At 41.5% G+C, this 24,229-nt stretch overlaps 3 protein-coding genes across 3 annotated transcripts; 1 reads left to right on the top strand and 2 right to left on the bottom strand.

The window, feature by feature from the left end:
• Positions 1 to 855: 855 nt before the first annotated feature.
• On the bottom strand, positions 856 to 4,420 carry LOC148340020 (cytochrome c oxidase hypoxia associated subunit FA4L2-like). The gene is made up of 4 exons (XM_088291113.1): positions 4,259 to 4,420; positions 1,425 to 1,510; positions 1,153 to 1,213; positions 856 to 1,067 (listed from the first exon to the last, which is right to left on the bottom strand). The coding sequence occupies exons 1-4, from the start codon at positions 4,301 to 4,303 to the stop codon at positions 1,011 to 1,013; spliced, it is 249 nt and encodes an 82-aa protein (XP_088147239.1). The 5' UTR covers positions 4,304 to 4,420; the 3' UTR covers positions 856 to 1,010.
• A 2,797-nt stretch (positions 4,421 to 7,217) lies between these two features.
• Positions 7,218 to 12,962, bottom strand: actr5 (actin related protein 5). Its single transcript, XM_088290973.1, has 9 exons — positions 12,547 to 12,962; positions 11,923 to 12,161; positions 11,505 to 11,674; positions 11,169 to 11,386; positions 10,315 to 10,479; positions 10,126 to 10,233; positions 9,038 to 9,177; positions 8,575 to 8,707; positions 7,218 to 8,241 (listed from the first exon to the last, which is right to left on the bottom strand). Exons 1-9 carry the CDS (start codon positions 12,919 to 12,921, stop codon positions 7,930 to 7,932), a joined length of 1,860 nt encoding a protein of 619 aa, XP_088147099.1. The 5' UTR covers positions 12,922 to 12,962; the 3' UTR covers positions 7,218 to 7,929.
• Positions 12,963 to 18,042: 5,080 nt separating this feature from the next.
• LOC148340018 (vesicular inhibitory amino acid transporter-like) lies at positions 18,043 to 24,222 on the top strand. The gene is made up of 2 exons (XM_088291662.1): positions 18,043 to 18,770; positions 19,485 to 24,222. Exons 1-2 carry the CDS (start codon positions 18,399 to 18,401, stop codon positions 20,670 to 20,672), a joined length of 1,560 nt encoding a protein of 519 aa, XP_088147788.1. The 5' UTR covers positions 18,043 to 18,398; the 3' UTR covers positions 20,673 to 24,222.
• The last annotated feature ends 7 nt before the right edge of the window (positions 24,223 to 24,229 follow it).

Genomic DNA, 24,229 nt, shown 5'->3' with positions numbered 1-24,229 from the left:
TGTGCTGTACAGGTTTGATGCTAATATGAAGGGTCAATTTCCAATCTATGGGACATATACAGTATACTTTCAATTATTTAATTCTTCGGACTATTAATGGTGTGTGTGCGTGTTTGTGCTTACTTTTAGTATATCGAGAGCACCCTGCAGGCGAGAGTGCTGCATCTCTCTCTCTCTCTCTGATCAAAAGAAGCTTGAATGACAAGCATGCTGTGCTGTGCACACACAGCTCTAGGTGGTAATGGTGACTCACACACACAGTTAACAGCTGTACCTATATAGCGTATCGTGGAAAAAGATTCCTATCTGACACCAATCATCGAGTCCAGTCCAAGTCAGCTGAGATAGAGTTCACCTCACACAACTGACCAAAAAAATGGATGGTTGTATGTTACCATGACAGCCATGTCTCCTATGATTTGTGCTTTAGTATTCACGCCTGACAAATATTTTAATAATCAATTAATAACTGCTGTTTATTAAATTGGTAATCAAATGGCAAATAAATTTATTATGTGAGAAAATTAAATTTCTGTTTGAATGTGTGAGCTTTGTAATCCTTAACACCAGAGCATGTTGTTGTATGGTTCCATCTGACACGAAAGTAGATTACGGCTTTCGTAATAACGGCTACCAGGGGAGGCATTGCAGCATGGCACGCTCACGGCCACGTTTTCACAAATACTGTAGGCAGATATTGTAAACAATATTTACTTGGTTATGTAGTTTCACACTTATTGGGTGGGCAGACTCAACAGCGAACCATCATTTTGTATACTCTACATGCAATTTAATTTTTTTTTTGTTCTATGTCATCTTTATATTGAATTACGAATGATGAATATAAGAAAGGGGCAGTAAAAAAAGGGAAATATTTCCCCCATTTTATTTATTCCTTAAGAACAAACTCACATTTTTAAAACATTTAAAACGAAAGTAAATGTGATGTGGTTACTAGTTACAATATTTCCATGCGACTGTTTGGACTGCCTGGGCGTGGAGGAGACAATTTAGAATTCAGGTCCGTCCTTCTTCAGATTTTTATAATCAGTAGTGATGGCCACAAACTAAAGCACAAAAGAGCAACGTTCAGAGGCTCGTTCATTTTGTCTTGATGCATTTGAGTGTGAGAGTGAGTGGTTGCGATATTACCTTGTACTGATATGTGGGGTCAAGTTTATTCCAGGGCTCAGGGTTGTTTGTTTTATTCCAGCTAAAACACACAGAGAGAATTTTGAATATTAATCTCTGATCATCATTCTTTAATTTGACAATCGTTATTAGAATTGGGCTACACAGCAATCAATTAATTCATCAATCCGGAAATGGAGTAGGCCGCTTATTTCTCATTCTTCATTTGGGCAACAAATTATTTTCCCACAATTCACTGACGTCATGCGTTATCACCAGGTCAAGGTCCTTACGTGACATGAGGTCCTTTGGCCAGTCGGACCAGGTATAGACCTGCGCCGCCCATTCCCAAACAGATGAAGAAAAACTGAGGGATTAGCTGAGAGAGCCAACACAGAGAAAAAAAGTGCATGAATCTTCTCTCTGAAAAGCGCACACGCTAATCGTAAATTACCAATATTATCAAAAACATAATCATCCTCTCATCCTCGTCCTAATAATTATCATAATGAAAAAACAAAGATGTCTAATAGTTTGTTTAATTGGTTATTTACACACATAAAAGTCGATCTACGTCAGTGATCCTCACCCATAAAACATACAGAGACCTTTTCAAAAACGTAGTCCCCGCCTCCCAAAGACGTATTTATACGTCTTAGCCTTTTTTTTTTTTTTTGCGTTATAGCTCCGTGTTTTTCTAGCATTAAAACAGAATATTCTGTTGGCGTTGCAAAACCAGTCAAAATCCAGAAAAACGCTGGGATTGAGGGGTTTCCACTAGTGAAAATGGCTGGGATTAAATGAGTCAACAAGAAATAAAAATTGTTACAAGAAAGAGCTCTCTGACATCAGAACACATTGGAAATAAATTCATCCATAAATAAACATATATATATAAAATACTCTCCCGTGCAGTTAGCTGGTTTGGCGCCCCCCCAAAATGGTTTTGTCAGTTGGGCTGTTTACAGCGCGATGAGTCTCGCATACCTCTCACACTTTGGCTCTTTTTCAAAGTGCACCATGCCAAGTGCCAATTAACTTAAGGAATTACATCAAATGAGATGGGACATGATTAGACCTCCAAACACATCTTCATGCTGCTTTGACTAATCACTAATGAAGGCAAAACGACAACAAAGTGAGAATCAATTGATGGAGAAAAGATGCAGTCAATTAACAAAATATACTCAACAAAAAAACTGAACATTTTTTATGAGCTGAAATCAAAAGAGACAAGACTTTTTCTGAGCACAAAAGGCGTATTTCTCTCAAATTGTTCACAAACCTGTCGAATTCTGTTCGTGATTAATTCTCTTTTGCACAAATAATTATCTTATATTATGTCGTCCAGGAGAAAAGATTAAAAGGACTATAGTACACAATATTTACTATATAAATAATGTTGGTTTTTTTGTCTGTCTGTCAAATAGAATCCTGAGTTTTGATTTGGACGTTTGAAGTCTGCACAACAAATGTTTTCAGTAGATCGATTTAGCTTTGCTATATGACCATACAACCCATTCAGAAAAAGACAGATTTTTAAAAAATAAATCTTGTGCTTCTTGTGCTCATAGACTAAGAAAAGGAAATTTATTGCCATGCATAATTTTAAATTTAAGAAATAAAACATGTTGATTATGTGTTTAAAAAAAAAGAAAATCAATTGTTCATTCATTATATTGTCATATTTTTTTTGCTTAATAAAACTTTTGCTTCAGGTTACTTTTCAAAATTAAAAAGTTGCTCCTCAAAAGAAGTAAGCAAAACTGCTCTGCATAGAAACAAATTCATGACAAGCCTTATCATACATTCTTCAAAGAAACAGGCATTTTTTTTTATATAGTCCCACAGATCTATTGAAAAATAAATAAAAATAACGAACTTAGCTTGGCTTTAACAAAAGTTATGGCACTCACAACTTTGCATCTTGTGGCCGCTACTGCAATCGTTATTTTGTTAACTCTTAATGAGACTCGTCAGTTGCGTGCCTGTCCACACGGATTTTGCTCCACTCCTGCTCCAGCTAGTTCATAATTTTACGACGACTTCTCCGTAATTCTCAGATCCTTCCACAGATGTTTCATAGGATTTAGTTTAGGACTCTTCAAAATAGTTCAACATATTATTGTTTGCCCAGCTTAGCTATTTCGAGCTGCTTACTTTGAATGACCCAGAATCTGCGACGGAAACCAAGCTTTCTGACACTTGCCAGCACATTTGAGATTTTATTGGACCCCGCACAAACTCAAGCCATCCAGTGTTGGGTGTAGCAAAGCAGCCCCAAAACATAACTGAGCCTCCTCCATGTTTCACGGTAGGAACAGTTTTTCTTTATATGCTTCTATCCATGAACACGGAACTGATGTGACTTGCCAAAATGTTTTCTGTCTTAAGCACGTTTTCCCAGGAGATGTGTGGCTTATCAGTATGCATTTTGGCAATCAGTCTGTCACTTTTAAGTTACTTCAGTGACAATTATGTTTTTTTTCTCTTCCTTGAATGGAAAGGTAATTCTGCCAATGCAATGTGCACAAAGAAAAATAGCAGTGTGCCTACTGAGAAACCTGTCGGAGCACTTGTTATGTTCTGAGGCTGTTTTGCTGCAAGCGCCACATGGTGTCTTGAATCCAGTGAAATCTGAAGACTATGAAAGCATCCCGGACAAATAAAATCAAGATCCAAAACACACAGCTAAAATGGCAAAGAACAAAACATCGGCCTGCTCTGAAGAGTCCTGATCCTAATTCGATTGCACAACTGGAGAAGGAGCTGAAACATCAAATCTGGAGAAGGCATCTGGAGCAAAGGCATCCGACAAAATCTGAAGTTAATGTATAACACCGTATTTTGTTTTTTTTGTCCAGGCCACTTTTTTTTTGAAATCATTCTCTTTGACCTCTAAAATAAAACAATGCCTGATTTCCATTTATCTTTTGTCCGTTTCAAGTTATTTCCCAGAACATTGTGGCTTTTCTTTCTTTCAATGTTTTTTTTTCCACGCATCTATCTCTTTTAATCGAATCAACTTCATCATATCAGCGCATTAAATATATTATCCGTGTACCTCAGAGCTTCTGACCAAATGCATAAAAAAAGTCATTTTGCAGAAATAAATTTGATGACTTACACCGGGGTGCTTCTTGGCATGTTCCACCGCTGTCCGGAATATCATTGCACTGCTCTACTTTTAAACAAAGGGTGGTCTTGAATCAGCTCCTTGCATTTGCTCGGTCCCAGTTAGTTCGTTAGCTCGTTCACATCGAGACCTGTTGAACTGAAGGAGGCAGGACGAGGGGTGGGAGGAGAAACAGGTCCTTTTATATCTGATTACAGCTGCCTCAGATCTTTTGTTGGTGCCACAAATTGCACTGTTTTGTCTTTCCAAGGTTTTTAATGACACTGGTTCATAAAAAAAAAAAAATTGACAATGATTCTTATCGAATGAGGATGCTGTGAAGTTGCGGAAGTTCCCGTAGAGAGCTTTGCTCCCTCGCTTCCTTGACTTCAGGGCCCTTTGGGAGAAAACTGGAGGAAATGGGAAGGCGCACAAACGATGGTGTCCATGTCGACCTTCTCACTCACGAACATATGTGTTTACAGAAACAGCACAGGAAGATGTGAAGTTTCACGAGAACTGCAGCTGAATGGAGAGCTGCAAAAACAAATAAAAAGTGAGGCAGGAATGACGCTCCAGCGGCTTGAAAAAGTAAAATAATAATTAAAACAAAAGAATGTAAATAAAACTGGAATAGAGCTTTACGGGGTACTCAAAGATATGCAGATATAGCATTTATTTGTTTCCACTACAGTATCAATCAAGTAATAAATATAAAGAAATAAGTATTTGTAACCTCCTCATGTGATTGCACCAATGTACTCCAATCAACGTTGAATTATTTTAAGTGGTCTTCGTAACTAAGGTAACGCAAAACATAATTATGGATCGCATCCAACACGTTATGCGTCTCATTAGGACAAATCAGAAAGAAAACGATTGTTTTTTTTTGGAACATCGTCAATAGGAGCTGCAGCAAGAACAAAGAGAAACATCCACCTGTCCTTTCACGCATAATGTAAACATGAGCTTGTCCAATCAAAAACACAAAAAGAGACCACATCCCTCATATATCTTTTAAATATTTGATCTAGGTCGGTCAACATAGTGGGTTTTTTTTTTTTGTGGGTGGGGGGGGATTTTTGGCAGACTAAAATTATGATAACCGATTAATTAGTCGATTAATTAAAAAATACAAAATGAATAAAATATCTTCTTTTTTGGTCCCTTATTTCTTACAACAATAAAAAAAGATGGACTGTTCTACAATACTTTGTCATATAGTACCGGGATTTGTTTAACTTAATAACAGAAATACAAATGGGCAAAAATTGGCTGAACATTTTTGGCAGGGTAGGAGAAGTTTGAATCTTTGTCGTATATTGTAATGTGAATATGTGAAAAAAAACAACATGCAAAAATTGGGGAAAAAATATTTGTAAATAAGTCAAGCAAAATGAAGACATAATATTAGTACAAATGTGTGAAAAACAGCCTCGGAAGTGATACTTCATATTAGATCGTCATTGTTTCAAAAGTAATACATAATCATATATATGCCGATAATTAACTGTGGAAAGCTAAAAATTGCATGATACAAACCTTTTAAATGCTCTAGAAATCTTGCATTTGTGAAGCACATTGAGTAGAGAGTGCCTGGTCTGGAAGACTGCCGCTCAACATAAATGCACCTAATTGACATAAAGAGATCACTAGTTAAAAATGCATTCGTCGGGGCAGTACATCCGACTTTTGACCTTAAACAAAAGAGTGGGGGGGGGGGCAAAGGTGAATTATAAAGGGGGTACAAACCAACCTTTCATCTTCGGAAAAAACGTATCACTTGAACTTGAAATGAACCATTTTGCAACGTCATCAGGTTGCACCAGCAGTTTTCTTTTACCCATCATTACGTCAAGAAGGGTTGCAGCCACCAAAATAAATACATACAGATTGACTTGTTTTCCTTTTTTTAATCGACCTTGTTAAATTTGAGCCAAACATCCTGCAGTCACAACTCACAAGACTGGTTTGGCTACGATTAGCCTCCCTATGCCCCTGCTGAGCGTGTGTGTGTGTGTGTGTGGTTTGAGTAGAAACAGTTACAGGCTGGCGGAGGGTTTGAAGCTTGAACGGTGGCAGTTTCACACTACTTAACACTATTAGACTGCAGATGTCTGCCAGGTTGACAACATGCACTGTCTGTGTTGAGCAAATACACCTGCAGTATAAAGCCGACAGAACAAACACACACACATATACATGCATCCATACACAAACGCGCACACACACATTTATTTTAACAATAGATGAATCCAGTGCTTCTCAATTATTTTCTGTTACGCCCCCCCAGCAAGAAGAAAACAATTCGGCCCGACCCCACCACCCACTCACCGCCGCAACTATAAATAATAGCATTTTCGTTGCAAAACAAACCTACACCGCAGATTTAATACTTGCTGCGCACAATGGGCAATGAGAGTGCCACTGCCAACTACTGGAATGGAAGTGTAATTACACTTCATTGTAGTACAGCAAAAAAAAAAAAAAAAAGCAAGTTCCCCAGGGTCACACGCGCCCCCCCAGGAGGGCTCGCCCCAATATTTGAGAAGCACTGGATTAATCTGTTAATTTTTTTTCATGAATAAGTTTGTGCAGTGCGTAAGAATACAGCATCATGTGGCACAAAGAGGGGCGCCCAGTTCTCACTGTATTTACTATTTTACATTTTATTATTTTATGATTGTTTTCCATGCAAATATTTTTGGGAGTTGACTACTATATTCTGAGCAAACATGAATGATAACCAAATTGCGAACATTCATTGCTTGGAAAAGCTCGTCTCATTTTGAGAGTTCTGTACATTTGTTTAAAAAAAGTCCCAGCTTGTATTCTTGAGTCTTGATTGTTCTGCAAAACAGTCAGTAACTATTTGGTAAGCTCAAATTTAAGTGTTGCACAAACATGGGGAGGAGTTCAGGTAAAGATGGAAAAATCTTGTTTGCTGAGTAAGTATTGTTTAGTAACAAAGTCTACTTAAAAAAGAGGTTTATTTACAAATATACAGTGGTGTACACATATATATATATAAATAAAACGGAACCAGTGTAATCCTTGCCTCTAGATTTATAATAGTAGTATACGAATATGGTACACATTTCATTCCATTGTCATTTCATAAAATGAATTTCCTGCCCTTACTAATTGCTGGGTGTATCATCCATTTCCGAAAGTAAAACACCTTCCTCAAATTGGCATTTTCCAACCCCCCCCACCATTTTGTCAAAAAAAGATTTTCACTGGATGTATCTCACTTCATCGATGCTATTGTTAAAAAAAAAAAAGGGGTTAACTGCTGAGCCCATTCGAACTAAGTTGCTAACCAAAATAGCAGCATTTATTCACCCTTTGGTTACGTGTAGACGTGTTTAACAACAATTTACGTTGCAGTAGACTTTGACATGATGACATCATAAAGTTGTGTGTGTCCACGTTAAAGTTACCGGGAGTTGCACGACTTAATTGTTCTCACCAGTTTGCCTCCGTTCCTGCACTTCCCCAAAAAATGTTTGTTTGTTTTTTTAACCCCACCCTCACTTGACATAAAGTGGAAAACAATGAAACGCCACATATACACGCAAAAAAGCTTTACCTTTCTTGCCCTCTAAAGAGCTTTGCAACTTTTACATGATCCTGCACACAAATGCAGTCATACATAAGCAGTCACAGTTACCAGTGTCACATTAGGATGAAACCATGGGAGCATCTGAAGTAGAAGAAGTGGAAACGAGAGCGGACGTCACCGGTCCAGAAGCTCCCGTCGGCAAGGTAACAGAGGGCTCGGCCGGCCGTGCGGGAAGCGTCTTGTTAATCTTGATGGGGACAAAGACGTTGGAGGCGCAGTGCTCGCTGAGGTACTCGCCTCCCTTCTCCTCGTAGTCCTGCCGGCTGATCCATCCCGCCTCTTCGACTCCACCACAACCGGGAGGGTGCTCCAAGGCCCAGTCTCTTGCCCCCAGCCATGCGCCCAAGGTTGGCTGCCTCGCCATGGTCACCTGGGGGGGAAAGAGCCCAACACAGAGCAAGACGGCTTAAAGTACATCATTTGGCCAGTTGTGTGTGGAAAAATAGGGAGTCAGACATTTTTTAACGAACCATGAGGAAACTTGCAATTGAATACGAATCTAAGTTTCTACTAAAAAAGTCAACTGATGGAAGTCAGATGTTGGGAAGCTTGCTGCCGCCATCTAGAGGCCATTTTTTTAGTTTGCACATAAATCGTTGCATGTGTGTGAATTTCGAGGGAAAAAACGGTGCACTGACTTTTGTGAAACACTGAATAACCCTGACAACATACACGGCAAAAATTTAGGGCGACAATGAAGTACCTTAAAGTGAGACTGGAAGGGTCTTATGGCCAGCAGCTCCCTCTCCATCCTTTCTTTCATCCCCGGATATTGCATATTTCCTCCAGTCAGGAACACATTGCTCACCAGCGCCTCCTGCTGCTCAGGTGTATACCTGACCATCGAAAGGAAACGAAGCAAAAGCTACTTTAATCATTTACCAATATTTAACAACCAAACCAGCTCATAGTGTGTGACATTATTTGTCTTTTTTTTTTTCATTTCCACAGCGACCTACTAAAACTGACGTTTTTTGCCACATTCAATTTGAGTGCATAGTGGACAGCGTATGGAATGCGAGGGGTCAGGGCCAAGAAGAAAAAAGATTATGTCAAACCATGTACTTTACTCACCTACACACTGCAAACGGGTTCAGGATTTGGATGGAAGGCAAGATTCGATTTTACACTTTATTTCTCCCGTGAGGGATTTACTGCATCATTACCTGGCCAACACATACTGAAGTGTCTCCATCATCCCCATCTGGTCTTCTCCAGTCAGCGAGGGCTGGAAGAGGATCTCTGGACAGCGTAGACGCTCCGTGCCCACAAACAGTTGATGGTATTCTGCCATATTGAAGGCCGGCTGAAGAAAGATTGTTCTTTAGTCACCTTTACGTGTGAGCGAGAGTCGTCTTGACATGTTTACATTCACGAGCAGCGATGCGAGTAACTCACGTTACTTTACCATGTCCATTTTTTGCAGTTACAAGTTGACTAATTGAACGTGCAGCTTTTCTCAGTAAGGTAATTTGACTAAGGTTACTTAGCAGGGTCACAACAAATAATAATAGAAGCAGGCCAGCCGTTTTGACCACATGAAAAATAATGGAAGTAGAGCGATTCACGTTTTCACGCTGTAAAAACATTTACAATCTCACTCCGTGCTGCTGACAAAGTTTTACATTCAAAAATACTCCCAGTATGTCAAAAAATAAATAAAACAAGGATTGTAGAACATTAAAGCTTAAAGACCCCCAAACGTGTGTGATTTTATGAAGTCCCCAAAGGTAATCATGATATTTACAAATAATGAACAGAATAAATGTTGTTTGCCATGACAATATCCAAAGTTAAATGAGTAAAAAAACAAGACTGACTGCCTTAAAAAAGCATTTATGTCAAGTGAAGGGTAGAAAGACTATTTACTATTTTATTTATTTTTTATTTTTTTTTGATAAAATACCATAGTCATTTATGTTAAATCAATAAAGACTTATAAAAAAAATATTTGCGTTAAGTCAAAAAGCTTGTCTTTATTTTAATTAAAAACATTATTCTTGACTGTTTCGGTTAAAAATGTACTTCCAGTTAAGTATTGGCAAAACCGGTAGTCAATTTTATGTTAAACGGGGTTGTCAGCAAATTTTGAAGATAACAAATAAGTAACTTGTAATCTAACTTAGTTACTTTTAAAATAAAGTAATCAGTAATGTAACTAATTTGAGAATCCCCCTGCATTCATGAAGTAATTCTCACTTGTAATAACAGACTACATGTTTTTTTTTTCATGATCTAGAAAGTTCCACCATACCTGGACCACATTAACGTTGAGTTTTTCCGTCAGCGTGTCCTCCGAGAAGTCAGGATACATCATCGCCATGCCGTCGCCCTCCTCCATGTGCTGCTCCAACTCGGACACCTGGTGGCAAAAGCGAGAAAGGCACCATGTCCGTCTCAGTTCCGGGTTCTGAAACTTCAGACACGTCTTCGTCCGCCTCACTTCTGTCTTTCCCTCGGCGCCATCGCTGTGCAGCAGTTTCTGGCGTCCCTGCTCCACAGCCAGCTGCAGTTTGCTGATGTACGACTGCAGCTCCTCGGCTGAATCCATGTTGAGTTCCACCAAACTCTTGTGGAACTGATCCAATAAGCCATCCTCCAGCAGCTCCTACACAGAGACACACACATGGTGGAGGACTTGCTGCAGATGAACCAGTGTTTAGAACAGTGCAACATAAATCAGATGAATTCTTATGATTACTGGGCGGCACTGTGGCCGACTAGTTAGCACGATGGCCTCATAGTTCAGAGGTGCAGGGTTCGATTCTGGCAACTAGTTCAGGGTGTACTCCGAAGACAGCTGGGATAGGCTCCAGCACCCTCGAGACCCTCGTGAGGAGAAGCGGATCAGATAAAGGATGGATTATTATTACTTGTGTTGCTTGCCTGCTTCTTGCAATTAGTATTTCTACCAACAGAGGGCGCTGTTACAAACCCTATCGACAATTGCACACAGTGGGTAATTAAAATGGCTGTCTCAGAAGCGATAGCTTTCACAGTTAATGTTTTGTAACAGTCGACTCTTTTCGAACCCCCAGCTGATCAGCTACATAAAATATTGTCCAGTATTAACTGCTGGGATTTAAGTCCTACTTCTCAGGAAAAAGTGAACAGTGAGGGATAACTAGATGATTATTAATTTTCCTTATGCTTGCTTAAGGGGATGTTTGCAAGTTCTCCCTGTGCTTGCCCAAAATCAGCTGGGATATGCTCCACTCACCTGCGACCGTAATGAGAACAACTCCTACAGAAAAAAGACGACTGATTGAGTGAGAAGACAGACAAGACGTTTCGTACCTGTACGGCCATCAGTCTGTCCAGCCTCTCCTGGTCCTGATGTAGTTTCTCACCCCGGCGTCGTGCGTTGATCTCCTGCAGCCGCTTGAGCTGCTGCGCTCTCCTTTCCTGCCTTTCCTCCACGCTCACGCAGCCGCCGGGCAACTTGCCCGAGAAAGAAAGTTGCATTCGGTGAACCTCGCGTTCGTAAAAATCCGGGCTGCGCCACTTTTCTAACTCTGCAGACAAGTGCAAGAAAATGCATCGTTTAGCTTTTGTTAGCATAACAGATAAGTTAAATTCTAACTGCAGTTGAGATTCACTCTCTACTTATGACTAGGCGGCCTCCCACTGTACCTTCTTGATAATCCACAGCGGTGTAGCTGTGTTCATGCAGAAGCTCTTCCATGCGGCTGAGTGTGATGGCGGCCAAGTGACCCGGATATTTGAGCTGGAGGAGTCTCTGCAGGTAGGCTGCTGCTTGTCCTCCCGCCACATTCACACGCTTACAGTTGACCGCATCCAATCTAGAGGGGAGGCCATGTCAAAATGAGAGCGTCATCAGAACAACACTGGGGAGTTAGGTTCTTAATAAAAAGCAGTAAGAAAAAATACAAGTAATCAGGCCCTACTCGTGTTTTGAGTGACACTATCAGAGAGGCTTACATTTTTTTAATTGTGATTTTGCTTATATAGAATTACACCCAGACAAATTAAATAAAAATAATGTTTTCTAATTCGACAACAAACAGAAGAGGACACAAATATCCCTCACCTGCCGTTGAGAACAGGCAGGATGTGCGAGCAGTGGTAACCCGATGACAAAACGATCCCGGTCTGCGGTGGCCGCAGGTTCCTCTGATTGTTGGTGTGATGAAAGCTGTACAAGGCATCCACTCCGTAGGAGACGTGTGGAACGCCGTAGCACTCGAACAGCAATTCCGACATCATCTGGCGGCAGTGCAGAGGGTTGCAGGGTGCCTCAGTCAGCACGATGGGATGCTCCACATGGCCCTAAAGTACACGAGCCAGTAAGGTCAGGGCTGCTCATATCATGAGTGAACTTTAAATAAAGAAATGAAACGCTGTAATTTCTTGAAATAAGCTCGTCGACAGTTACGTAACCCGAATTTTTGATCAGGTCAGAACATACAGTACATATAAAATCACTAATGTAGACTAACACAGTAGTAAAATCACGTCGAGAAGTAAATATTGGTCTAAAAAACATTTTTGGACAATAAAACAATCAAATAAGCGTGGGAGAGGGTCAACCATGTCATTTAACGCGACCACAAAATGCTTAATGTGTGGCTTGTGATCAAGAATTACAACTCAATATTTCTCCAAATATCAATAAGTGAATCCACACGACAGCCCAAGTGTTCATGGCACTCACCTCGGAGGTGATGCCCAGGTGTGTAAATACATGATCGAAAATCAGCTCCTGGATCTCGAAGTTGACCACTACGTTCCGGTCGAACTGACTCTTGAGCAGCCACCGCAGAGGCTCCAGGTTGGGGATGTCGTTCCCGATCTGGGTCTCGCTGCGGGCGGCTCCTCTGCTGCGCGCCGCCACCGACCGAAAGAGCAGCCGCGGAGACTCCAAGTCAACGGTTGCCCAGTCGGCCCTGGTCTGGAAGGAGCCGTTGTCGATAACGATCGGGGTCGCTGTCCCACATGAGGCCGCCAATGGGTCTAAAATCGGATCGGGAGAACTTTTACAATCCCGAAATGAGAAAATTTGGCACACCGGCTTCTGCTGGTTGGCCATTTTAGAAGTGTGTCACGGGAAAATAGATCCGAGTGGAAATACATGACCAAGTTGAATGTTCCATGTTAATCGCCACAATTTGCTTCGTTTACTCGCTATAGGTTCTACGGAGGTGACGATACGTACATTTAGAATGTCAAATTAACAGTCGGGGTGCATTACCGATTGTGAGAAGCAAGATAATACTCATTTATGAACTCTTTTTTCCCCTCGATTATGGTCTTATCCAAGAGGCTAAAGTTTTCAGCGACATGAAAAAATCGGCCAATGTGTTGTCCTCTGCTAGAATAAAAACTAAAAAATCTTTCTAATCGAGAGAAAAAAGGCATACAGATAAGCTTAAAGTGTATTCCCATCCCAAATCATTTTAAAAGTCATTTTAGCAGGAAGACGTCAATTGAATGTGCCACTACATCATCAGTGACTATTATTTTCAAATTATCAGCCCAAAACAAATGTGTTGTTCTGTTGATGAAAGTTAATGCTGGGAGAAAACAACAAGTTCCTGGAGAGGAAAAATATCCTGCAGGGGAACGAAGTGAAGTACAAGACGGGTCATGTCATTGTTATTTGCCAATCCTATAAACTAAGGGGAATAAATTGATGAAAATCATAAACTCGCACCGGCATTTTATTTCCAGGCCACATTACCGAGCTGTAATCACAGGCGAGCTGGAGCCAAACAAGTATTCTTATTTATACATGCACCCACAGTACAGGCAATTTAAAGGCTTCAATTACCCAAACATGCATGCTTTTTGGAAAGTAGGAAGAAGCCAGGTTACACATGTCTGTGGACGTGTTAATGTGCCCCGCAGCCCCAAAACAATGGTTAATAAAATGGTTATCTATCTTTATTATGTCATGTAAGTCATTGGTGTTTGTATGTTTCCCCCTTGTGGAGAGGCCTTCTGCCTTTTCAAAACTCAAGTGTGTGTGTGTGTGCATGTGTGTGTGTACGCAATATCAGTTCCTTTAGGCCCTTTAATATGAACGACAGGAAAACACCAATACAGAAAAACATTTATTTTCCTGGATAGCGCTGTCATTTGAGGTAGCAGATGAGAGATGATGAAAGCAGGAAAAGTGTGTGTGTGCACGTGTGTGTGTGTGTGGGTGGATGTGGGTGAGGAGAAAGAATACTGTATGATGGTGTGTCACCAAAACATGAGCACAGTTCACTGCTCAGGCACAAAGCTCTAAGTGACTGCTGCACCCCCCCCACCCTCCTTCCTGATTCTAATAAGCAGATCTGGGTCAACTCACCCTCTCAAACTCACACACACACACACACTCACACGCACACACGCACACGCACACGCAAAGGGACACACTCGCTTACATGACCAATAGACACATATGGACATAAAACATGCTTACTTTTTCGCCTCTCAATTTATGCTTACACTGTACATGCCATCACATGTCTGACACACACACGCACACACACACGCACACACACACCCCGGGTACACCCCTCGTAGGTCTAATATGAGTGTCCATGTTGCTTCTACAGCCTGGCGCTATTGTGATGCCTCCATTTTGTCCAGGCACAAAAGGACAGTTATCCTCCATTGAGGCATGCGGGGGAGAGAAGGGACAAGGGAGAGCTGCACAAATGTGAACATTTTGCACTAAATTCACAAAAAAAAAAAGGACTGGTGTGCTGTCATACAATAGACAAACATGGAGAATGGTGGAAAGTCAAATATCATAAACTTCATTTTATGACCTTTCCTTAACCTTTGTGGAAAAGGTGAAGGAGGTATTTTGTTTTCTTGTGGTGTAAAAGAAAAAAAGCTCCATGAAAATAATGATTATGGTGTTGTCTAATATTAACATGACCCCAAACAAGCCTGGAATACACAAACATGGCATGCATGCTGCCATTTGCATATTTAAAAAATATGACAAATACATAAAGATAAATCCATAAACATGGAGAGCATTTTGCAGCAATGAACAAAAATCTGCCAACAAACGACACACTCCTCACATATAGACGAAATGAAGCAAAACACAAACGAGGTGGATTTGTCATTATCATACAAAATAGTATAATATATTTTTGTATATTTTGATTTAATATCAAAGTAATCTCGTGGCACTCGTCACCTCACTGTCTGGTTTGCGGTTTGAATCTCTGCTCCAGCCTTCAAGAGTGGATGAGGAAATGAGACACATGCATGTAGATATGAATTCATTAACAGAACAACAAAGCGTTTTTTAAACTAGTTGCACAATGTCACATTTGGTAAATATTTGATACTTTTGATATTTCAGAGGCACACTGCAGATCCACCACCACCACCTCCCCTTCAACCTCCGTGACTTTCTTCCACACCCTGTCATGACTGTGAGCGCGTACACGCATACCCACGCATCACGCACACGGACGCGTACACACGCGCGCACTTTAACCTCTATCTCTCCATGACAATATAAACACACACTCATTCTTACACTCCCTCCACGAGAGAGTCTGTCACTCCAGCTTTCTTCACTCTGTGGCCCTTCGAGCACTATACTTTCCTTTTTTGGGCTGAAGGGTGATTCGAATGTTTGTGCACCTGTCACTATGCATGCTTTTAAATCGTAATGAATGTATGCGCTCTCATAACTTGCAATGCTCATAAATTCCGTCTATGGGTCATTCCACTGTCATGAATCTCTATGTTCTATAATAATTAACAAATAAATTACAATGGCCGCCATATTTTAATTTATTTGTATGAGAAAGTTGAGACTAAATTAAATGTTTTCACTTTACAGGTAAAAAAAAAAAAGACAACTGACACAATGATGAGAGAATTACATTTCAATGAAATATCAACACGCACACACACACACGCACGCACGCTCGCACGCATTCACACCCTGTCCAATTACTGTGACCATGGCAACTATCAGAGATTATTGCTCACAGTCAGCAGTGCTGAGTTGCAGCTAAGCTCCTCCGTATCAGGGCCCCACACACACGCGCGCGTGTGAGCACGCTCATATGGAGTAGAATTAATCCTTTTTGTAACGATAGAAGGTAAATCGGTCGCCCTGGTAACCAATTTAAAAGACCCTTTTCAAGGGAAAAAGACAAAATTAATCAATGTGTCCGAGGCAGATAAAAAAAATCTTCATTTTGAAAAAGCAAAAAAAAACACACACACACACACACATCCCCACGCACGCACACACGCACACAAACATTTCAATGTTTTATCAAATTTCTAAACGATATGGAATAAATAGTGGATGAAATCCTTTTTAAATAGACCTATATAAAATAGTTAATTGTGGAATTATTTTTTTTTTAATTCTCCAAATATAGTGCGTGCTCCTCTTTATTTATTTTGACATTGCGCGTGAACATGTGACATTTGCAGCCGATCTAGTTTGTGCATGATGTGATGGTGAAGGGACGGGGGAGGGTAGAGATGCCTGGAGGACTCTCCCTATATCTCCTCAGCACACACACGCACGCACACAATTACACACACACGCACACACTCACGCGTGCACATAGCCCCAGACGTGGGTGACACACTAACACAAACCAACTCTGTGTGAGCATGACCACAAATAGCAGCTGGGCCATGCACAGAAGCCAATGCATGCAAGCCAAGCATGAAAATATGCACAACTTTCTCTTATCCTCTGGCTTCTTACTACATTTAGTCACGTCCTCCTCTGTGTGACATTTTTTTTGTAAAAATGCTGATAATTTTATTAACGTTATTTCTAAGGCCAAACCCACAGCAAGAGTCTCCTCGGCTTCAAAACGTACGTGCGCAAAATGAAGCCATCGTGCTCTCCCTTCCCCCATTTTTGTTCACTTTTTTTTTTTTTTTTTTTTTTTTTTTTTTGCGAGTAAGCTGGGAAAGAAATCATGACAGTTTTGCCCAGCCTTGTCACAGCAGATTATGGAGCCGAGGTTCCCAAGTGTTACCCTTACACAGATTCATTCCGCAAGTGCATGTCGTACAATAAAAAGAATCCTAATTATTTACATATTGAAGCGAATATTCATGTAACTAGCTAGATATCTATATCTATATCTATATCTATCACTCTCTCTCTCTCTCTCTCTCTATATATATATATATATATATATATATATATATATATATATATATATATATATATATATATATATATATATATATATATAAATATATAACGCGTTGGTGTAGAATACGTTGCAGGATATTGCCCGTGTGCGTGCATAAGCGCGGGTAGGAGCTGTCCACGGTGCTTGCTTGCTGCGGGCCATCTGCGGAATGTTCATCATATCAGCAACGAGTTGCGTCCTCGCAGCCTGCTGCTGCTACATGCTGCTCATCTGGAACCAAGATGTTTAAATAACGAATCTGCCGAGTGCACGCATGAGCAAACGTCTGTCTTGGGAAGCCTTTGTTTTTGGTTTATTGTACGGAAATGGTGGCGGGTTAGATAAGAAGAGAACTATCGCATTTTAAAAGGGAAAATACAATAAGCCGTATTTTATACTTGCAGGCACAAAATAAATAATCTTAAAAACAATATATATGATTATGTACAGGGAAAGACGGAATCAAGGGAGTTCAAATGTATTCCAGAAATATCAGGCTCAACAAAAGAACGCCAAAATATGCTCAGAAATGTATATAACAGAATTTAGATGTGTACCGTTCTTGAACAAAAACATGAGGGATCTGGGAAAATACATTTATTTCATTTTTTATGTCATTTTATTAAACAAACAGTAATAAAACAGTAAGAAGACACCCGTTCAGTCATAAGTGCATTTTTAAATCAAAATATAAATAAATCCAAATTCTGCCAGTTTATGCATACTGATGAGGAATACTGAATAAAGAAATAAATGTGTGTTATCCGGGTAGACATACGAAATTCTTAAAATGTGAATGGAATTTACTAAATAAATAAATACTTCGATGCGTGCAGCCTTTGCGTTTTTTTCCCGTCAAATATGTCACTGCGTTGGGCCAACTGACAACTGCGGAATTTTTTTTACTTTCCACGTGATTTGTCGTGACTGACCTGACCATCGCTCTCTCTCGCTCTCTCTCTCTCTCTCTCTCTCTCTCTCTCTCTCTCTCTCTCTCTCTCTCTCTCTCTCTCTCCTTGTCCTCTCGCCTCAACGCAGTCACACATTCCAGCGCTGCACCAGCAAGCTATCAAATATTTTTTTAATTATTCCACTTATTTATTTCGGACAAATGAGGACATCTTTTTTAAATTTGTTTTGTTAATACAAAAAATATTTTTAAGGGGGGTCGGACAATGGAAGAGCGAGCCAAGAGAAGCGGCTGAGGATTTTTCAGTGCGTGTCGGTTTTGGGACTTGAGGACAACAGGCATGACTTTGTAGCATCCGCAGCAGTGAACCCCCCCAAAAGAGACAAATAATCCATCATATTGCTCCATCTTCTCCAGCGAGTTCCTCTTTGTTTCCTGGATTAAATCTTTCGAGCAGAGAAGATGGCTCACCTGATCCGCCACAAGCTGACCAACAAGCTGACCAACGCGGCCCACACGGTCTCCAACAAGAGCCAGGCCAAGGTCAGCGGCGTGTTTGCTCGCCTCGGCTTCCAGGCCGCCACGGACGAGGAGGGTGTGGGATTTGCCGAATGCGACGACCTGGACTATGACTACAGGCAAGGCATGCAAATGGACGTCCTCCAGGGGGAGGATGAGGGCGGAGAGTGCGGCCTGGAGGACGGGGACACTCACTACCAGAGGGACGGTACTGGCCCCAGGCCCCAGGGCCTCAAAACTGGGGGATCACTAGATGAGGACAAGCCCAAAATCACGTCTTGGGAGGCTGGATGGAACGTCACTAACGCCATTCAGGTACGTCGTGTGCTTGGAAGCGAGTGGGCCCTCCCACGCTGCGTGCGTTATCAGGCCTTCAGGAGTCACCTTGAAAACATTTCACACTTATGGTTAAATACACCATTGTTAACGCGCGTATTTAATTGTTTGCTTCGGATGCAATCCAAAAATAATCATATTGCATTTTTTTTCAAGCCATTACCATATTTGGAAAAATGAGTGGGCGTTCAACCACAGAAAGGATGCGTGATTTCTCTCAGCCAATCAGCATAAACGAACGATAAAATAATGAAAAATATTATGGAACATATAATTTATATAAAACCGCTGTTCAAAGATTTACTCCTGGGATAAAAAAAGCGTTATTATTATTATGATTATTATTATTATGTGAATGTATACGTTGTCATTAAATCATCAATTTTGGCAAGGGGATTAAGTGTAAACTAATTATGTAAATCCTTTTATCAGTGATTTCTGGGTAATATTTAACATCCCAAAGGAGCAATTTTGTGATACAGCCAAAAAAAAAATCCGTCGTACAGGCTCATCGTAAAAAAAAATCTAAATTGTCACGATTGGATTTTTCCTCGGTTTGATTGTAGCCACTTGTAATCCGAACGCTCCCTCTCTTCTTTGACGTACTGTATATCTTTGAGATTACGTAAAGTGTGTGTGGAGCTGCCTGCACAACGGTCCGTGACCGCCCGGCCGCGCTTGTTTCGTCCGCAGGGCATGTTCGTCCTCGGCCTGCCTTACGCCATCCTGCACGGCGGCTACCTGGGCCTCTTCCTCATCATCTTCGCCGCGGTCGTGTGCTGCTACACGGGCAAGATCCTCATTGCGTGTCTCTACGAGGAGAACGAGGACGGCATCAAGGTGCGCGTGCGCGACTCCTACGTGGACGTGGCCAACGCGTGCTGCGCGCCCCGTTTCCCCGCGCTGGGCGGCCACGTGGTCAACGTGGCCCAGATCATCGAGCTGGTGATGACGTGCATCCTGTACGTGGTGGTGAGCGGCAACCTGATGTACAACAGCTTCCCGGGACTGCCCGTCTCGCAGAAGGCGTGGTCAGTGGTGGCCACCGCAGCCTTGCTGCCCTGCGCCTTCCTCAAAAACCTGAAAGCCGTGTCCAAGTTCAGCCTGCTGTGCACGCTGGCCCACTTTGTCATCAACGTCCTGGTGATCGCTTACTGTCTTTCGCGGGCTCGTGAGTGGGCGTGGGAGAAGGTCAAGTTCTACATTGACGTCAAGAAGTTCCCCATCTCCATCGGCATCATCGTGTTCAGCTACACCTCGCAGATCTTCCTCCCCTCCCTGGAGGGCAACATGCAGAAGCCTAGCGAGTTCCACTGCATGATGGACTGGACCCACATCTCCGCCTGTGTCCTCAAGGGCCTGTTCGCCCTGGTGGCCTACCTGACGTGGGCCGACGCCACCAAGGAGGTCATCACGGATAACCTGCCCAGCGCCATCCGCGCGGTGGTCAACCTCTTCCTGGTGGCCAAGGCGCTGCTCTCGTACCCGCTGCCTTTCTTTGCCGCTGTCGAAGTCTTGGAGAAGTCGCTGTTCCAAGACGGCGGACGGGCCTTGTTCCCGGACTGCTACGGGCCGAGCGGCCAGTTAAAATCATGGGGTCTGGGCCTCAGAGTGGCCCTGGTGGTCTTCACCCTGCTCATGGCTGTCTTCGTCCCCCATTTTGCTCTTCTCATGGGTCTGACCGGGAGCCTGACGGGCGCCGGCCTCTGCTTCCTGCTGCCGAGCCTTTTTCACCTGAAGCTCCAGTGGAGGAACCTCCTGTGGCACCACGTCTTCTTCGACGTCGCCATTTTCGTCATCGGTGGCATTTGCGCCATATCGGGCTTCATCCATTCCATCGAAGGGCTCATAGAGGCATTCAAGTACAATATCCAAGACTGAGAGCTTTGTGGCGACGACCTTTAACCCCCCTCTAGCCCGCTCTGCTCCCCACTTTGTGGGTCATGATGACAAAGAAGCCCGCGAGGAGGATCATGTGTGTGAAATCTTTTTAATTTTGCCTTTGTGAAAATGTGCAATAACAAACTGTACAATCATGGTGTAAAATAGTCTCCAATGGTTAAGTGGACGGAAGGATACAACTTCCTGAAGGTGGGGTCCAAAATTGTCAAGAAAGTGAAACATGACCCAAATTACAAGTGTACGTGGAAATATTTCCGCTGGGTTTTGAAAAAAATGACAAAAGACACGTTTATTTACCAATACAGAGGATCGTCAGTTTCCGACGATATAATCCAAATTTGCATGCGATCTATCCCACGCTATTGCAATAGTGGAGTCAAAATTAGAGTAAATATTTGTATGAAAAACCTTTAAGGCCACAAATTTAAAATAGAGAACTCTAAAGTAGACGGCTCATTGCCATTCGTGGCCCGGCAACCATTTTGTTGGGGGTTGCGGCATAGAAAAATTACAATTGACAAGTACCAAGTAACAATTTTGCGTGTTTGTGTGGGGAGAGGTAGAAAAAGAGTCTACTACAAGTTCAACTACATATAAACTAGTAACACAATTTCTCTACATAACAGCGAAAAAAAAATAGTTTCTGGAGCAAAAACTGGTTTCCGCCACTTTTTGCGCCACGTCAAGGTCCAATTTGTGAACATATCATGTTACTTAGCCTCAATAACCTCTGTAAAAATTGTCAGCGTCCAAAAGATTGCTCTTGTTCTTGTTCTGAATGTGGCAAGTTGCTCAGTGCAGGGGCGGATCTCGTGTGTTCGGCTCCAGGGCAGTGGCCCCATCCCCCCTTATCCTGAAAAATCCTAGACTCGTTGCCTAATCGCCTTTAAGAAAAAAGCTGTTTTTCCAAATAACTACCTTATATAATTGCTTGATGGATCAGTTTTATCGAGTTTGATAAATTAAAGTTAACGAATTAGAAAGTGGCCCTGAAAGTCTTCCATTTTTCTGCATGAGCCACTGGAGGAAAATGTTTGGGCACCCCTCATATACAGTAATCAACTCAGACTGTAAGTATTGCCGTACCTGTACCTGTCTGCCGTAAACTGAGAACCGCTTTTACTAGGCACACAAACGCTCGTATTAAAAAAAAAAAAAAAATGTTAGACACGCTCCGTTTCAGAATGCTGGTCACTATCTTATTTATTCATATCTACTCTCCCCATAGAAAATAATCAGTTCACGAGAACCATGCAAATATAAAAATAAGTTTACAACCGTAAAGCTTTATCAAATAAAAAATACAAATCAGTGATGCCATGTAAATGTAGTGAGAAGGTGCACATTTCCTGCAGTACACTTTTTTTAAACATTGTCATGGACTCAGAATCAAGCAAAAGTTTCAAATGTGTGACTTGGTGACGAATGTGCCGAGCGTCATTACCTAGGAAGTGAGTCTCTTCTCATCAAGGCTAAACACGGGATTTATTAGCAGGTGAGTCTGAGGTGGCATCACAAATATACAAGGAAAATGCAAGCACACAGTTAAATCCTTCATGCGTCGCAAATTGCAGATGTCTTGTGTAACGTGACGACGACCCATTTTTGAAATGTGAGGGACCCCTCACGTGACGAGGAATAACTTCATCATCATGTGTGTGCTTATAATGTGTGGTGGAGTGTATTTGAGATGACTAACCACACGCATAACGATACCTCCACCACCTATCTAGAGTCTCCTCGATGTCAGTTGTAGTACCAAAACTGACCTGTGAGCGGCAGAATCTGGCATCCAGAAACACATACAGAAAATACAAAGAAAGAGTACAATAGTATTTGCGACTCAAGCCGAAGGTTGCTGCGGTTAACTGAAAGTAATTGATGCTATCCCCTAATTTTTTTGTCTAATCTACATGAATAGTTTTGCCTTTGCTGACTTGGATGATAATTGCGGGATGTTCATATGCGTGTGTGTGCACATATGGAACCCGCTTTAAGGGCATCATTTTGCTCAAATGTTTGGTCAAACTGACTACGACATCCGATAGCCAAATCGTTTTCAAAATATTTTTTTATGCTATCAGTTTTCTGGCAAAACAAAAACTTGCCAAATTTGGAAATGTACTTTTCAATGTGCAGTGACAAAATGCTAACCAACCTCAAAATATAATTCATGCCTTCCGTTACACAAAACGAAGCCAACCTAAAAGGGAAGTCAAGTCAAAAATGTTCTTTTCAATAATATGTTCTGTTCGTCTCCACCAGTCTAATCACAGTACTCTGATTAATATTATGTTCATGAAATATGAATTAAGCAGCAAAATCCATGCGTTTTGATCTGTCTCAGGAGGCAGCCATTTTGCGTCTCGCTGTCAACTGAAAATGACACCACAGTATCAGGGCTGAGGTAATTAATGCCCAATCACGGCTCATCTTTTTTTCTGGGTTTGGTAATGTGACGTTTGTAAGCTGACCTTTGATTGGTTGTTACCTGAGCTGAGGCACTGTTGAATTTTTCTACTCAAATCATATTCCACAAATGCAATATTAATCAGGATACCGGGTTTAGACTAGTGGGGGTGCATAGAACATATTGTATAAAAAAATTGGAGTTGACTTCCCCTTAAAGTGAGGATATCACATTAATTTTGTTGTTTTTAAATAAAATAAAATCGCACAATCATGTGGTATTATCCATCTCTATGCAAGTGATAAAAACCGTATTCTGGAACATTTCCACCCTGGCCAGAGTTTGCATGAGGGCACGAAAAAAGCCTTTTTGTGTGTATGTGTGCGTGTTTTAACACCTGTATTTGTGTGGACATTGCCCAAATCTGTAACTACCTATCCACTAAAAGTCGAGTCCAGTTCGGTTCACCGCATAGTGTTTGAAACGATAAATCCTGATCTGGATTTTGTTTCCACTTAGGAAACGTAATGGTTGTGTTCGCTACAGAAGCTGTGTGACATCATAGCAAGGTAGCCAAAAGGAAGGCCACATAGTGAATGTCATCTTCCAATTTAATCGATCACACATTACAAAGCCTCCATCGGGATCTGTTCGTGCCATTCCACTGTGGTAGAAGTGGTATTGTACCATATATTTTGGTACCCTTTCACAACCTTTGGCAATTGGAACTCCAAATTGTGAATTGAACTGAACTGTGTGGTAGAAATGGGCAAGGTGGTGCACATACCGTATATAAAAAAATGAAAAAAATCATGAATATCTTCTGTGTAGTTGTTTGAATAATACTTCTCTTTTGTCAGTTTGTTTTGTGCTTTTATTTTTCCACCTCAGTAGAGCTCGTCGGTTGGTTTGTTTTCTCGGTGTTTCCAATGTCATTCTGGATGGAGTGAATTTTAACGTGCAAGCAAGTGGGTCCTTCTCGTGTCGTATGCAAAGTATTTGTCGGATGATATTCTCTCCCTGTTGAACCTGTCAATTGTGATTTAATGCAACTAATCATGGTGTGTGAGACAAAGAGTATTTGTTGAATCAAGAGATAAATAAATGGAATATTTTATGGCTGGTG

The sequence above is a fragment of the Idiotropiscis lumnitzeri genome, chromosome 3 (assembly GCF_059441095.1).
Source record: "Idiotropiscis lumnitzeri isolate Australia: NSW breed Sydney's pygmy pipehorse chromosome 3, RoL_Ilum_1.0, whole genome shotgun sequence".
NCBI lineage: Eukaryota > Metazoa > Chordata > Actinopteri > Syngnathiformes > Syngnathidae > Idiotropiscis > Idiotropiscis lumnitzeri.
This window is presented reverse-complemented; position numbering and strand designations above follow the sequence as displayed.

Excerpts from the sequence above, each read along its gene's own strand:
- LOC148340020 (XM_088291113.1), bottom strand. The coding sequence starts at position 4,303 with ATGATATTCCGGACAGCGGTGGAACATGCCAAGAAGCACCCCGGT. Across the intron at positions 1,511-4,258 it reads ATGCCAAGAAGCACCCCGGT|CTAATCCCTCAGTTTTTCTT; the intron begins GTAAGTCATCAA and ends TGGCTCTCTCAG. Across the intron at positions 1,214-1,424 it reads GCCAAAGGACCTCATGTCAC|CTGGAATAAAACAAACAACC; the intron begins GTAAGGACCTTG and ends TGTGTGTTTTAG.
- actr5 (XM_088290973.1), bottom strand. The coding sequence starts at position 12,921 with ATGGCCAACCAGCAGAAGCCGGTGTGCCAAATTTTCTCATTTCGGGAT. Across the intron at positions 11,387-11,504 it reads CGCTGTGGATTATCAAGAAG|AGTTAGAAAAGTGGCGCAGC; the intron begins GTACAGTGGGAG and ends ACTTGTCTGCAG. Across the intron at positions 10,480-11,168 it reads ACAGACTGATGGCCGTACAG|GAGCTGCTGGAGGATGGCTT; the intron begins GTACGAAACGTC and ends GTCTCTGTGTAG.
- LOC148340018 (XM_088291662.1), top strand. The coding sequence starts at position 18,399 with ATGGCTCACCTGATCCGCCACAAGCTGACCAACAAGCTGACCAACGCG. Across the intron at positions 18,771-19,484 it reads ACGTCACTAACGCCATTCAG|GGCATGTTCGTCCTCGGCCT; the intron begins GTACGTCGTGTG and ends TTTCGTCCGCAG.